Here is a 13,290-nt window from a genome sequence, read left to right as displayed (position 1 = left end):
TCCTTTGCTGTTGTTCTGGGATTGATTTTTTGCACCAATGTACGTTCATCTCTAGGAGACAGAACGCATCTCCTTCCTGAGCAGTATGACGGCTGCATGGTCCCATGGTGTTTATACTTGCATACTTTATTTTGTACAGATGAACGTGGTACCTTCAGGCATTTGGAAATTGCGCCCAACGATGAACCAGACTTGTGGAGGTCTACAAAAAAATGTCTGAAGTCTTGGCTGATTTCTTTTGGTTTTCCCATGTTGTCAGGCAAAGAGGCACTGAGTTTGAAGGTAGGCCTTGGTACACAGGTCCACAGGTACACCTCCAATTGACTCAAATGATGTCAATTAGCCTATCAGAAGCTTCTAAAGCCATGACATCCTTTTCTAGAATTTTCCAAGCTGTTTAAAGGCACAGTCAACTTAGTGTATGTAGTCTTCTGACCCAATGGAATTGTGATACAGTGAATTATAAGTGAAATAATCTGTCTGTAAACAATTGTTGGAAAAAATTACTTCTGTCATGCACAAAGTAGATGTCCTAACCAACTTGCCAAAACTATAGTTTGTTAACAAGAAATTTGTGGAGTGGTTGAAAAACAAGTTTTAATGACTCCAACCTAAGTGTATGTAAACTTCCGACTTCAACTGTATCTTTTGTTCAGTATATATTCACAAATACAATGTAGATGCCAAACATTGGAGTCTTATTGTCCCTCTTTTGTGTTGGTTTAGTCTCCCATCCAAAACGAGAGTCCCCTCCAAAATGACTCCCAAGACCCTGTGGGCACCTTATGATGACACAGGTCGGTGCCTTTTGATGACACTGAGGCCAGGGACAGGGCTCAACACTGGACCAACACTGCCGTACCTCTATGGCTACTGTATTACTGCTCTCTACTCTGCCTCGCATCTGTTAGCTTAGCTCTGCAGCTTGTGCAACTGATTTAAAAACGTACCGTAAACTCACTCCACAGCTAGCTTGAAATGTCGCTGATAGAGCTATCGAGTTAGATAGCTCAAACGGTTTGTACGTTGTCAAGGAAAGCGGTCACTATAAAATGCACTTTAATGTATCACTATCAAATGCAAACAGAACCACTTTTTTGAACGATCATATTTATTACATTTTCAGCTTACTATAGATTTCAAATAACTCAACACAGGCCTAGTTTACCAAGTCTTATCATACCATTGCATTGTATTTGTTTGTTGGGTTTTGATTTCAAATAAAGCTTTGGGTGCAATTTATTTTCCTGGTATTGTAAAAGTTTAGTTTCTATAGAGTTAGGAATTCAAGTTTACACACCTTTCTCCTTGGTTTGCCCCATCAAACTTTTAATAGATCACATTCATTAAAAGAAATCAATCATTATCAATCCAGGTCAACATAAACTTGTCGATATTAGACATAATTCCTCACTATTAACCCCTGCTGCTCTGCCCGTTGCTACGGACTTTCATTTCTCCTGGAGCCACTGCTGTGAATATACTGTAAAACAGCCTCTTCTGTGCCTGCATGCTGTTGGCATGACCTCAACCTTTTACCTTTCTCTGCTTTCGCCCTTTGGATTAACCCTCTCACCTTCCATGAAGGCATATTACTGATCAACAAAACACTACCTATATGATTTCATAATTCATGATTATCGCTGAAGTTAGTAGCCTAAGTGCCAGTCTGTTTGAGTTGTCATGACAACTCCTTGTCACTCCTTGTCATGACATATATTTGCACTACCCTTCCGACTGGGCACACAATGAAATGATGTTGACCCAACGTGGAATAGACGTTGAATTTACGTCTGTGCCCAGTGGGTTGTGATTGGAGGGTAGCTGTGAGGGTTATTGAATTAGGGTCAAATCCAGAAGATTTGATCCTGATATCTGGGAGGCCAGAATGTTTGGCTTGACAATGAGCAATGGAGTTCGCATGAGCTACAACAGATCTGAGACCAGTCTATGGAGTTACAGTGGGGCAAATAAGTATTTAGTCAGCCACCAATTGTGCAAGTTCTCCCACTTAAAAAGATGAGAGAGGCCTGTCATTTTCATCATAGGTACACTTCAACTATGACAGACAAAATGAGAAAAACAAATCCAGAAAAACACATTGTAGGATTTTTAATGAATTTATTTGCAAATTATGGTGGAAAATAAGTATTTGGTCACCTACAAACAAGCAAGATTTCTGGCTCTCACAGACCTGTAACTTCTTCTTTAAGAGGCTCCTCTGTCCTCCACTCGTTACCTGTATTAATGTTTGAACTTGTTATCAGTATAAAAGACACCTGTCCACAACCTCAAACTGTCACACTCCAAACTCCACTATGGCCAAGACCAAAGAGCTGTCAAAGAACACCAGAAACAAAATTGTAGACCTGCACCAGGCTGGGAAGACTGAATCTGCAATAGGTAAGCAGCTTGGTTTGAAGAAATCAACTGTGGGAGCAATTATTAGGAAATGGAAGACATACAAGACCACTGATAATCTCCCTCGATCTGGGGCTCCATGCAGGATCTCACCCCGTGGGGTCAAAATGATCACAAGAACGGTGAGCAAAAATCCCAGAACCACACGGGGGGACCTAGTGAATGACCTGCAGAGAGCTGGGACCAAAGTAACAAAGCCTACCATCAGTAACACACTACGCCGCCAGGGACTCAAATCCTGCAGTGCCAGACGTGTCCCCCTGCTTAAGCCAGTACATATTTTGGAAAAACTCAACTCGTTGTGTTTGGAGGACAAAGAATGCTGAGTTGCATCCAAAGAACACCATACCCACTGTGAAGCATGGGGGTGGAAACATTATGCTTTGGGGCTGTTTTTCTGCAAAGGGACCAGGACGACTGATCCGTGTAAAGGAAAGAATGAATGGGGCCATGTATCGTGAGATTGAGTGAAAACCTCCTTCCATCAGCAAGGGCATTGAAGATGAAACGTGGCTGGGTCTTTCAGCTTGACAATGATCCCAAACACACCGCCCGGGCAACGAAGGAGTGGCTTCGTAAGAAGCATTTCAAGGTCCTGGAGTGGCCTAGCCAGTCTCCAGATCTCAACCCCATAGAAAATCTTTGGAGGGAGTTGAAAGTCCGTGTTGCCCAGCAACAGCCCCAAAACATCACTGCTCTAGAGGAGATCTGCATGGAGGAATGGGCCAAAATACCAGCAACAGTGTGTGAAAACCTTGTGAAGACTTACAGAAAACGTTTGACCTCTGTCATTGCCAACAAAGGGTATATAACAAAGTATTGAGAAACTTTTGTTATTGACCAAATACTTATTTTCCACCATCATTTGCAAATAAATTCATTAAAAATCCTACACTGTGATTTTCTGGATTTCTTTTCTCATTTTGTCTGTCATAGTTGAAGTGTACCTATGATGAAAATTACAGGCCTCATCTTTTTAAGTGGGAGAACTTGCACAATTGGTGGCTGACGAAATACTTTTTTGCCCCACTGTAGTTCTTATGTTCATGAATTATCTTGGTTCCTAACTGGATTTTTACTTGAAATGCAAGGCTTAGCCTCCATAGGAAGGGTACATACTATTATTTTTATCCAGGAGAGAAAAAAACACATTCAAAATTGTTTATTTAATTAATTGTGTTTCATTGTCTGAATTTGAAGTGTTTGATTAATTGTATTGTAGATCTAAAGAAAAAAAGGTTTGTAAAAAAGGTGTAATAGATTCACTATTTTCAAACTGCACAGTGAGTTGATTATTACTTGGTCAGATATTGAGTTATTGATTGACTGATTTAATAATTGATTGTCAGATTTGCCCTCCCTGGAATCATTTGTTCTCCTTATACCGTTGTGATTTTGTGTAATTTTTGTGTCATTATGAAACATAATTCTAGTTTGAAATGTATAAAAATAAATATAGACAGAAATAAAAACGAAATAACCTATGTTGTCCTAGTTTTACTCTACTACATAATGCACATGATACTTTGTTTGACAGTAGAGATAATTCTAAAATAAGAAGGGTGGATAGAATAATAACCTTTTCTACAGAGATGATCAATTGTTGATATTTGATCATCATTTGGATAAGGCCATATCATTTGGAGACTGTATCCAGGTTATGTCTAATAATGGCCACTAGGCAGCAGTATCGGACAAGGACAGTCAGTCAAGACTCACACATCACCAGCAGGCTAGAGACTCATAATTCATGCAGGCCAAAGCCCTAGTCCAGAGTTACCAAACACTGTCCTCAGGACCCCAAGGGGTGCACGTTTTGTTTTTTTCTCTAACACTACACAGCTGATTCAAAGCTTGATGATGATTATTTGAATCAGCTGTGCAGTGCTAGGGCAAAAAAACTTTGGGGTCCCAAGGACCGAGTTTGGGAGACCCTGCCCTAGTCCCTACACTGTACTGAAGCCCGGGTCTGATTTGTTTAAAGTCCATATCATGTTGCTTGGATAGTCCCTGCTAAATCAACATATTTCTGGTATTTTATATTAAGTCCTTTGGAATACGAGATATAGACGACAGTTAGAGTTGTTGCCTAAACATGGAGAGAACAAATGGACCCTCTACATATTCTCTGGAAAGTAGGCTAGAACAAAAGCATGTTAACACTACTTCTTTAATGTTTATTTTAAACCTTTTATTTTTTACTCACCCCAATCATTGTGAGACAAAAAGTAGCCTAGGAGGGGATTTCTTGGCTGGTCAGATAGTTAACCGTCTGACTTTTTTAATAACAGAGAGCATGTTCTATCAGGCCTACAGTACGTGATCCTATTTGACAAACCTACAGGTCTACCCTCTGTTTGAAGTCTGTGGTGGGCTGCATGATGAGACCACAGGACCTAACTTCTCACCATGGGTGTGCTGCTAGTGCTCCTTGAGCCTTGCCTCCAGGTATTTACCTAAAAACTAGGACCTGAGCGCAGCGGCGGTGGGATACGTCGCGTCACGCAGAGCACGATCAAAGCAACAGGTTCTAGACGTAATTAGGCCCTCCAACTGAGAAGCCAGTATATTCACTTCACTACGCTCACCTGAACAAATAAACCCTGAAGGGATGGAGGGATGGGGGCATTTTGACCATAGAGAGAGGGGGGGGGGGGTGTAGCCAAGGAGGAATGTTTTTCAGAATGTGTGAAGTCTTCATGAGTTTTCAAACTTGGACCCCACACACACTGACTCACCGAATTCTCAACTCAAACTCAATACAATAGGCCTACAACATAGAAAGGGGGGGACTGGTTGGAGGAGGAATCTGATCTATTTCTACAGACATCCAGAACTCAGTCAGTCACCCTTTAAACATAAACAACTTCCCTATAATTGATTTTAATGAAATCTATCTGATGTGTTTATTAAGTGACTGTCTGAACTGGGTTTCAGTAAAATAGACAGGCAGACACATGCTTTCTATTCTACCAGTAATGAGATAAGTGGAGCATAGTCAATCCTATGAAAAGGTTCTCACCATTGAGAACAGAACATAATTGATCTAAAACAGACTGTGTGGGATTCATGCCATAGGAACATATCTCTCTCTATTACCTGCCATCATCAACTCATTCTGGTAAGCCTACAGTACACAGATGACATAACCCACACAGGTCAGATAGCTAAGTTCATGTGTAAATAAATCGACACATATCATTATCTCAAGCAGTAAGCACACAAATGGATGAGAGTTTGTGCATACACACCGGATACAATGTATATGTGTGCTTTTTTGCGTGTGCATTTGTTGATTTGAATTGCAAATAAAAGTGGAACACTACCATGCTCTAACTGCTAGACTACCTGCCTAGACAGGTCTGATGCCACGTTGACGTGCTAGTCGGCAGTTGGAAACTCTGACATTTCTGACTTGCTAACTAGTTGTAGTTATACATGTGCCACATTCAACCAGTTAGCACATTGAACATTTCTGACTTTCCTAGTTCCGACTAGCACGTGAACACGGCATGAGCCTTGGGCCTGTCAATTAACATGACCTCATCACCCCTGAGACTGGATTAGTATAGGGGGGTAGCATGGGGTGTGTGTGTGTGTGTGTGTGTGTGTGTGTGTGTGTGTGTGTGTGTGTGTGTGTGTGTGTGTGTGTGTGTGTGTGTGTGTGTGTGTGTGTGTGTGTGTGTGTGTGTGTGTGTGTGTGTGTGTGTGTGTGTGTGTGTGTGTGTGTGTGTGTGTGTGTGTGTGTGTGGTGCGGGATTCCACTCTCCTGTCAGTCCTTTGTGTTTTGTACTGATTGTACCCTGCCACATCATCAGGCTTAGTCATCGGTCAGATGATCATCTCACATGCCAGACTTTACAAAAAGGTTTGTAGGAGGTTTGTAGTATGTGCAATAACTGAGACACACTCATCTGGCTCACTGACATTACAAGTCAGCACACCAAGGCTAAATCCAGCCTGGTCTACCAGGGATCTACACACACTGCTTCAGGGTGGGAAGAGGACTGCAGAACCAAAGACATCCCCCCTCCTCTTACAGTGTCTAGAGGACAGAAGGATCCCCACTCCTCTTACAGTGTCTAGAGGACAGAAGGATCCCCACTCCTCTTACAGTGTCTAGAGGACAGAAGGATCCCCACTCCTCTTACAGTGTCTAAAGGACAGAAGGATCCCCCCTCCTCTTACAGTGTCTAGAGGACAGAAGGATCCCCACTCCTCTTACAGTGTCTAAAGGACAGAAGGATCCCCCCTCCTCTTACAGGTAGGAGTCAGTCCTGTCAGCCAGGTAGGAGTCAGTCCTGTCAGTCAGGTAGGAGTCAGTCCTGTCAGCCAGGTAGAAGTCAGTCCTGTCAACCAGGTAGGAGTCAGTCCTGTCAACCAGGTAGGAGTCAGTCCTGTCAGCCAGGTAGGAGTCAGTCCTGTCAACCAGGTAGGAGTCAGTCCTGTCAGTCAGGTAGGAGTCAGTCCTGTCAACCAGGTAGGAGTCAGTCCTGTCAGCCAGGTAGGAGTCAGTCCTGTCAGCCAGGTAGGAGTCAGTCCTGTCAGCCAGGTAGGAGTCTGTCCTGTCAGCCAGGTAGGAGTCAGTCCTGTCAGCCAGGTAAGAGTCAGTCCTGTCAGCCAGGTAGGAGTCAGTCCTGTCAACCAGGTAGGAGTCAGTCCTGTCAGCCAGGTAGGAGTCAGTCCTGTCAGCCAGGTATGAGTAAATCCTGTCAACCAGGTAGGAGTCAGTCCTGTCAGCCAGGTAAGAGTCAGTCCTGTCAGCCAGGTAGGAGTCAGTCCTGTCAGTCAGGTAGGAGTCAGTCCTGTCAGTCAGGTAGGAGTCAGTCCTGTCAGTCAGGTAGGAGACAGTCCTGCCAGTCAGGTAGAAGTCAGTCCTGTCAGCCAGGTAGGAGTCAGTCCTGTCAGTGAGGTAGGAGTCAGTCCTGTCAGTCAGGTAGGAGTCAGTCCTGTCAGTCAGGTAGGAGACAGTCCTATCAGTCAGGTAGGAGTCAGTCCTGTCAGTCAGGTAGGGGTCAGTCCTGTCAGTCAGGTAGGAGACAGTCCTGTCAGTCAGGTAGGAGTCAGTCCTGTCAGCCAGGTAGAAGTCAGTCCTGTCTGCCAGGTAGGAGCCAGCCCTGTCAACCAGGTAGGAGTCAGTCCTGTCAGTCAGGTAGGAGTCAGTCCTGTCAACCAGGTAGGAGTCAGTCCTGTCAGCCAGGTAGGAGTCAGTCCTGTCAGTCAGGTAGGAGTCAGTCCTGTCAGCCAGGTAGAAGTCAGTCCTGTCAGCCAGGTAGGAGTCAGTCCTGTCAACCAGGTAGGAGTCAGTCCTGTCAGCCAGGTAGGAGTCAGTCCTGTCAACCAGGTAGAAGTCAGTCCTGTCAGTCAGGTAGGAGTCAGTCCTGTCAACCAGGTAGGAGTCAGTCCTCTCAACCAGGTAGGAGTCAGTCCTGTCAGCCAGGTAGGAGTCAGTCCTGTCAGCCAGGTAGGAGTCAGTCCTGTCAGCCAGGTAAGAGTCAGTCCTGTCAGCCAGGTAGGAGTCAGTCCTGTCAACCAGGCAGGAGTCTGTCCTGTCAGCCAGGTAGGAGTCAGTCCTGTCAACCAGGTAGGAGTCAGTCCTGTCAGTCAGGTAGGAGTCAGTCCTGTCAACCAGGTAGGAGTCAGTCCTGTCAGCCAGGTAGGAGTCAGTCCTGTCAGCCAGGTATGAGTAAATCCTGTCAACCAGGTAGGAGTCAGTCCTGTCAGCCAGGTAAGAGTCAGTCCTGTCAGCCAGGTAGGATTCAGTCCTGTCAGTCAGGTAGGAGTCAGTCCTGTCAGTCAGGTAGGAGTCAGTCCTGTCAGTCAGGTAGGAGACAAGTCCTGCCAGTCAGGTAGAAGTCAGTCCTGTCAGCCAGGTAGGAGTCAGTCCTGTCAGTGAGGTAGGAGTCAGTCCTGTCAGTCAGGTAGGAGTCAGTCCTGTCAGTCAGGTAGGAGACAGTCCTATCAGTCAGGTAGGAGTCAGTCCTGTCAGTCAGGTAGGGGTCAGTCCTGTCAGTCAGGTAGGAGACAGTCCTGTCAGTCAGGTAGGAGTCAGTCCTGTCAGCCAGGTAGAAGTCAGTCCTGTCTGCCAGGTAGGAGCCAGCCCTGTCAACCAGGTAGGAGTCAGTCCTGTCAGTCAGGTAGGAGTCAGTCATGTCAACCAGGTAGGAGTCAGTCCTTTAAGCCTGGTAGGAGTCAGTCCTGTCAGCCAGGTAGGAGTCAGTCCTGTCTGCCAGGTTGGAGTAAATCCTGTCAACCAGGTAGGACTCAGTCCTGTAAGCCTGGTAGGAGTCCGTCCTGTCAGCCAGGTAGGAGTCAGTCCTGTCTGCCAGGTTGGAGTAAATCCTGACAGCCTGGTAGGAGTCAGTCCTGTCAGCCAGGGAGGAGTCAGTCCTGTCAGTCAGGTAGGAGTCAGTCCTGTCAACCAGGTAGGAGTCAGTCCTGTCAGCAAGGTAGGAGTCAGTCCTGTCAACCAGGTAGGAGTCAGTCCTGTAAGCCTGGTAGGAGTCAGTCCTGTCAGCCTGGTAGGAGTCCGTCCTGTCAGCCAGGTAGGACCAGTCCTGTCTGCCAGGTTGGAGTAAATCCTGTCAGCCTGGTAGGAGTCAGTCCTGTCAGTCAGGTAGGAGTCAGTCCTGTCAACCAGGTAGGAGTCAGTCCTGTAAGCCTGGTAGGAGTCAGTCCTGTCAGCCAGGTAGGAGTCAGTCCTGTCTGCCAGGTTGGAGTAAATCCTGTCAACCAGGTAGGAGTCAGTCCTGTAAGCCTGGTAGGAGTCCGTCCTGTCAGCCAGGTAGGAGTCAGTCCTGTCTGCCAGGTTGGAGTAAATCCTGACAGCCTGGTAGGAGTCAGTCCTGTCAGCCAGGTAGGAGTCAGTCCTGTCAGTCAGGTAGGAGTCAGTCCTGTCAACCAGGTAGGAGTCAGTCCTGTCAGCCAGGTAGGAGTCAGTCCTGTCAACCAGGTAGGAGTCAGTCCTGTAAGCCTGGTAGGAATCAGTCCTGTCAGCCTGGTAGGAGTCCGTCCTGTCAGCCAGGTAGGAGTCAGTCCTGTCTGCCAGGTTGGAGTAAATCCTGTCAGCCTGGTAGGAGTCAGTCCTGTCAGTCAGGTAGGAGTCAGTCCTGTCAACCAGGTAGGAGTCAGTCCTGTAAGCCTGGTAGGAGTCAGTCCTGTCAGCCAGGTAGGAGTCAGTCCTGTCTGCCAGGTTGGAGTAAATCCTGTCAACCAGGTAGGAGTCAGTCATGTAAGCCTGGTAGGACTCAGTCCTGTCAGTCAGGTAGGAATCAGTCCTGTCAGCCAGGTAGGAGTCAGTCTTGTAAGCCAGGTAGGAGTTAGTCCTGTCAGCCAGGTAGGAGTCAGTCCTGTCAGTCAGGTAGGAGTCAGTCCTGTCAGTCAGGTAGGAGTCAGTCCTGTCAGCCAGGTAGGAGTCAGTCCTGTCAGTCAGGTAGGAGTCAGTCCTGTCAGCCAGGTAGAAGTCAGTCCTGTCAGCCAGGTAGGAGTCAGTCCTGTCAACCAGGTAGGAGTCAGTCCTGTCAGCCAGGTAGGAGTCAGTCCTGTCAACCAGGTAGGAGTCAGTCCTGTCAGTCAGGTAGAAGTCAGTCCTGTCAACCAGGTAGGAGTCAGTCCTGTCAACCAGGTAGGAGTCAGTCCTGTCAGCCAGGTAGGAGTCAGTCCTGTCAGCCAGGTAGGAGTCAGTCCTGTCAGCCAGGTAAGAGTCAGTCCTGTCAGCCAGGTAGGAGTCAGTCCTGTCAACCAGGTAGGAGTCAGTCCTGTCAGCCAGGTAGGAGTCAGTCCTGTCAACCAGGTAGGAGTCAGTCCTGTCAGTCAGGTAGGAGTCAGTCCTGTCAACCAGGTAGGAGTCAGTCCTGTCAGCCAGGTAGGAGTCAGTCCTGTCAGCCAGGTATGAGTAAATCCTGTCAACCAGGTAGGGAGTCAGTCCTGTCAGCCAGGTAAGAGTCAGTCCTGTCAGCCAGGTAGGAGTCAGTCCTGTCAGTCAGGTAGGAGTCAGTCCTGTCAACCAGGTAGGAGTCAGTCCTGTCAGCCAGGTAGGAGTCAGTCCTTTCAACCAGGTAGGAGTCAGTCCTGTAAGCCTGGTAGGAGTCAGTCCTGTCAGCCTGGTAGGAGTCCGTCCTGTCAGCCAGGTAGGAGTCAGTCCTGTCTGCCAGGTTGGAGTAAATCCTGTCAGCCTGGTAGGAGTCAGTCCTGTCAGTCAGGTAGGAGTCAGTCCTGTCAACCAGGTAGGAGTCAGTCCTGTAAGCCTGGTAGGAGTCAGTCCTGTCAGCCAGGTAGGAGTCAGTCCTGTCTGCCAGGTTGGAGTAAATCCTGTCAACCAGGTAGGAGTCAGTCATGTAAGCCTGGTAGGACTCAGTCCTGTCAGTCAGGTAGGAATCAGTCCTGTCAGCCAGGTAGGAGTCAGTCTTGTAAGCCAGGTAGGAGTTAGTCCTGTCAGCCAGGTAGGAGTCAGTCCTGTCAGTCAGGTAGGAGTCAGTCCTGTCAGTCAGGTAGGAGTCAGTCCTGTCAGCCAGGTAGGAGTCAGTCCTGTCAGTCAGGTAGGAGTCAGTCCTGTCAGCCAGGTAGAAGTCAGTCCTGTCAGCCAGGTAGGAGTCAGTCCTGTCAACCAGGTAGGAGTCAGTCCTGTCAGCCAGGTAGGAGTCAGTCCTGTCAACCAGGTAGGAGTCAGTCCTGTCAGCCAGGTAGGAGTCAGTCCTGTCAGCAAGGTAGGAGTCAGTCCTGTCAGCCAGGTAAGAGTCAGTCCTGTCAGCCAGGTAGGAGTCAGTCCTGTCAACCAGGTAGGAGTCAGTCCTGTCAGCCAGGTAGGAGTCAGTCCTGTCAACCAGGTAGGAGTCAGTCCTGTCAGTCAGGTAGGAGTCAGTCCTGTCAACCAGGTAGGAGTCAGTCCTGTCAGCCAGGTAGGAGTCAGTCCTGTCAGCCAGGTATGAGTAAATCCTGTCAACCAGGTAGGGAGTCAGTCCTGTCAGCCAGGTAAGAGTCAGTCCTGTCAGCCAGGTAGGAGTCAGTCCTGTCAGTCAGGTAGGAGTCAGTCCTGTCAGTCAGGTAGGAGTCAGTCCTGTCAGTCAGGTAGGAGACAGTCCTGCCAGTCAGGTAGAAGTCAGTCCTGTCAGCCAGGTAGGAGTCAGTCCTGTCAGTGAGGTAGGAGTCAGTCCTGTCAGTCAGGTAGGAGTCAGTCCTGTCAGTCAGGTAGGAGACAGTCCTATCAGTCAGGTAGGAGTCAGTCCTGTCAGTCAGGTAGGGATCAGTCCTGTCAGTCAGGTAGGAGACAGTCCTGTCAGTCAGGTAGGAGTCAGTCCTGTCAGCCAGGTAGAAGTCAGTCCTGTCTGCCAGGTAGGAGCCAGCCCTGTCAACCAGGTAGGAGTCAGTCCTGTCAGTCAGGTAGGAGTCAGTCCTGTCAACCAGGTAGGAGTCAGTCCTGTAAGCCTGGTAGGAGTCAGTCCTGTCAGCCAGGTAGGAGTCAGTCCTGTCTGCCAGGTTGGAGTAAATCCGGTCAACCAGGTAGGAGTCAGTCCTGTAAGCCTGGTAGGAGTCCGTCCTGTCAGCCAGGTATGAGTCAGTCCTGTCTGCCAGGTTGGAGTAAATCCTGACAGCCTGGTAGGAGTCAGTCCTGTCAGCCAGGTAGGAGTCAGTCCTGTCAGTCAGGTAGGAGTCAGTCCTGTCAACCAGGTAGGAGTCAGTCCTGTCAGCCAGGTAGGAGTCAGTCCTGTCAACCAGGTAGGAGTCAGTCCTGTAAGCCTGGTAGGACTCAGTCCTGTCAGCCAGGTAGGAGTCAGTCCTGTCTGCCAGGTTGGAGTAAATCCTGTCAACCAGGTAGGAGTCAGTCCTGTAAGCCTGGTAGGAGTCCGTCCTGTCAGCCAGGTAGGAGTCAGTCCTGTCTGCCAGGTTGGAGTAAATCCTGTCAGCCTGGTAGGAGTCAGTCCTGTCAGCCAGGTAGGAGTCAGTCCTGTCAGTCAGGTAGGAGTCAGTCCTATCAACCAGGTAGGAGTCAGTCCTGTCAGCCAGGTAGGAGTCAGTCCTGTCTGCCAGGTTGGAGTAAATCCTGTCAACCAGGTAGGAGTCAGTCCTGTCAGTCAGGTAGGAGTCAGTCCTGTCAGCCAGGTAGGAGTCAGTCCTGTCAGCCAGGTAGGAGTCAGTCCTGTCAGTCAGGTAGGAGTCATTCCTGTCAACCAGGTAGGAGTCAGTCCTGTCAGTCAGGTAGGAGTCAGTCCTGTCAGTCAGGTAGGGGTCAGTCCTGTCAGCCAGGTAGGAGTCAGTCCTGTCAGCCAGGTAGGAGTCAGTCCTGTCAGTCAGGTAGGAGTCAGTCCTGCCAGTCAGGTAGAAGTCAGTCCTGTCAGCCAGGTAGGAGTCAGTCCTGTCAGCCAGGTAGGAGTCAGTCCTGTCAGTCAGGTAGGAGTCAGTCCTGTCAGTCAGGTAGGAGACAGTCCTGTCAGCCAGGTAGAAGTCAGTCCTGTCAACCAGGTAGGAGTCAGGAGTCAGGAGTCAGTCCTGTCAGTCAGGTAGAGGTCAGTCCTGTCAGTCAGGTAGGAGTCAGTCCTGTCAACCAGGTAGGAGGCCGTCCTGTCAGCCAGGTAGGAGTCAGTCCTGTCAGCCAGGTATGAGTAAATCCTGTCAACCAGGTAGGGAGTCAGTCCTGTCAGCCAGGTAAGAGTCAGTCCTGTCAGCCAGGTAGGAGTCAGTCCTGTCAGTCAGGTAGGAGTCAGTCCTGTCAGTCAGGTAGGAATCAGTCCTGTCAACCAGGTAGGAGTCAGTCCTGTCAGCCAGGTAGGAGTCAGTCCTGTCTGCCAGGTTGGAGTAAATCCTGTCAACCAGGTAGGAGTCAGTCCTGTCAGTCAGGTAGGAGTCAGTCCTGTCAGCCAGGTAGGAGTCAGT

General features: G+C 48.4%; 1 protein-coding gene across 4 annotated transcripts in view; it reads left to right on the top strand.

Moving 5' to 3' along the window:
* Nucleotides 1-2,002, top strand: part of mylk4b (myosin light chain kinase family, member 4b) — a 55,840-nt gene extending 53,838 nt beyond the window's left edge. For all 4 annotated transcript variants that reach the window (XM_031785737.1, XM_031785738.1, XM_031785739.1 and 1 more), the window contains one exon: nt 727-2,002. In XM_031785737.1, coding sequence (XP_031641597.1) covers nt 727-789 — 63 coding nt within the window. In that variant the 3' untranslated portion in view covers nt 790-2,002. The remainder of the gene's footprint in view (nt 1-726) is intronic.
* The last annotated feature ends 11,288 nt before the right edge of the window (nt 2,003-13,290 follow it).

The sequence above is a fragment of the Oncorhynchus kisutch genome, linkage group LG13, assembly GCF_002021735.2.
Source record: "Oncorhynchus kisutch isolate 150728-3 linkage group LG13, Okis_V2, whole genome shotgun sequence".
Taxonomy (NCBI): domain Eukaryota; kingdom Metazoa; phylum Chordata; class Actinopteri; order Salmoniformes; family Salmonidae; genus Oncorhynchus; species Oncorhynchus kisutch.
The sequence above is the reverse complement of the archived record's forward strand: the minus strand, read 5'-3'. Positions and strand labels throughout refer to the sequence as shown.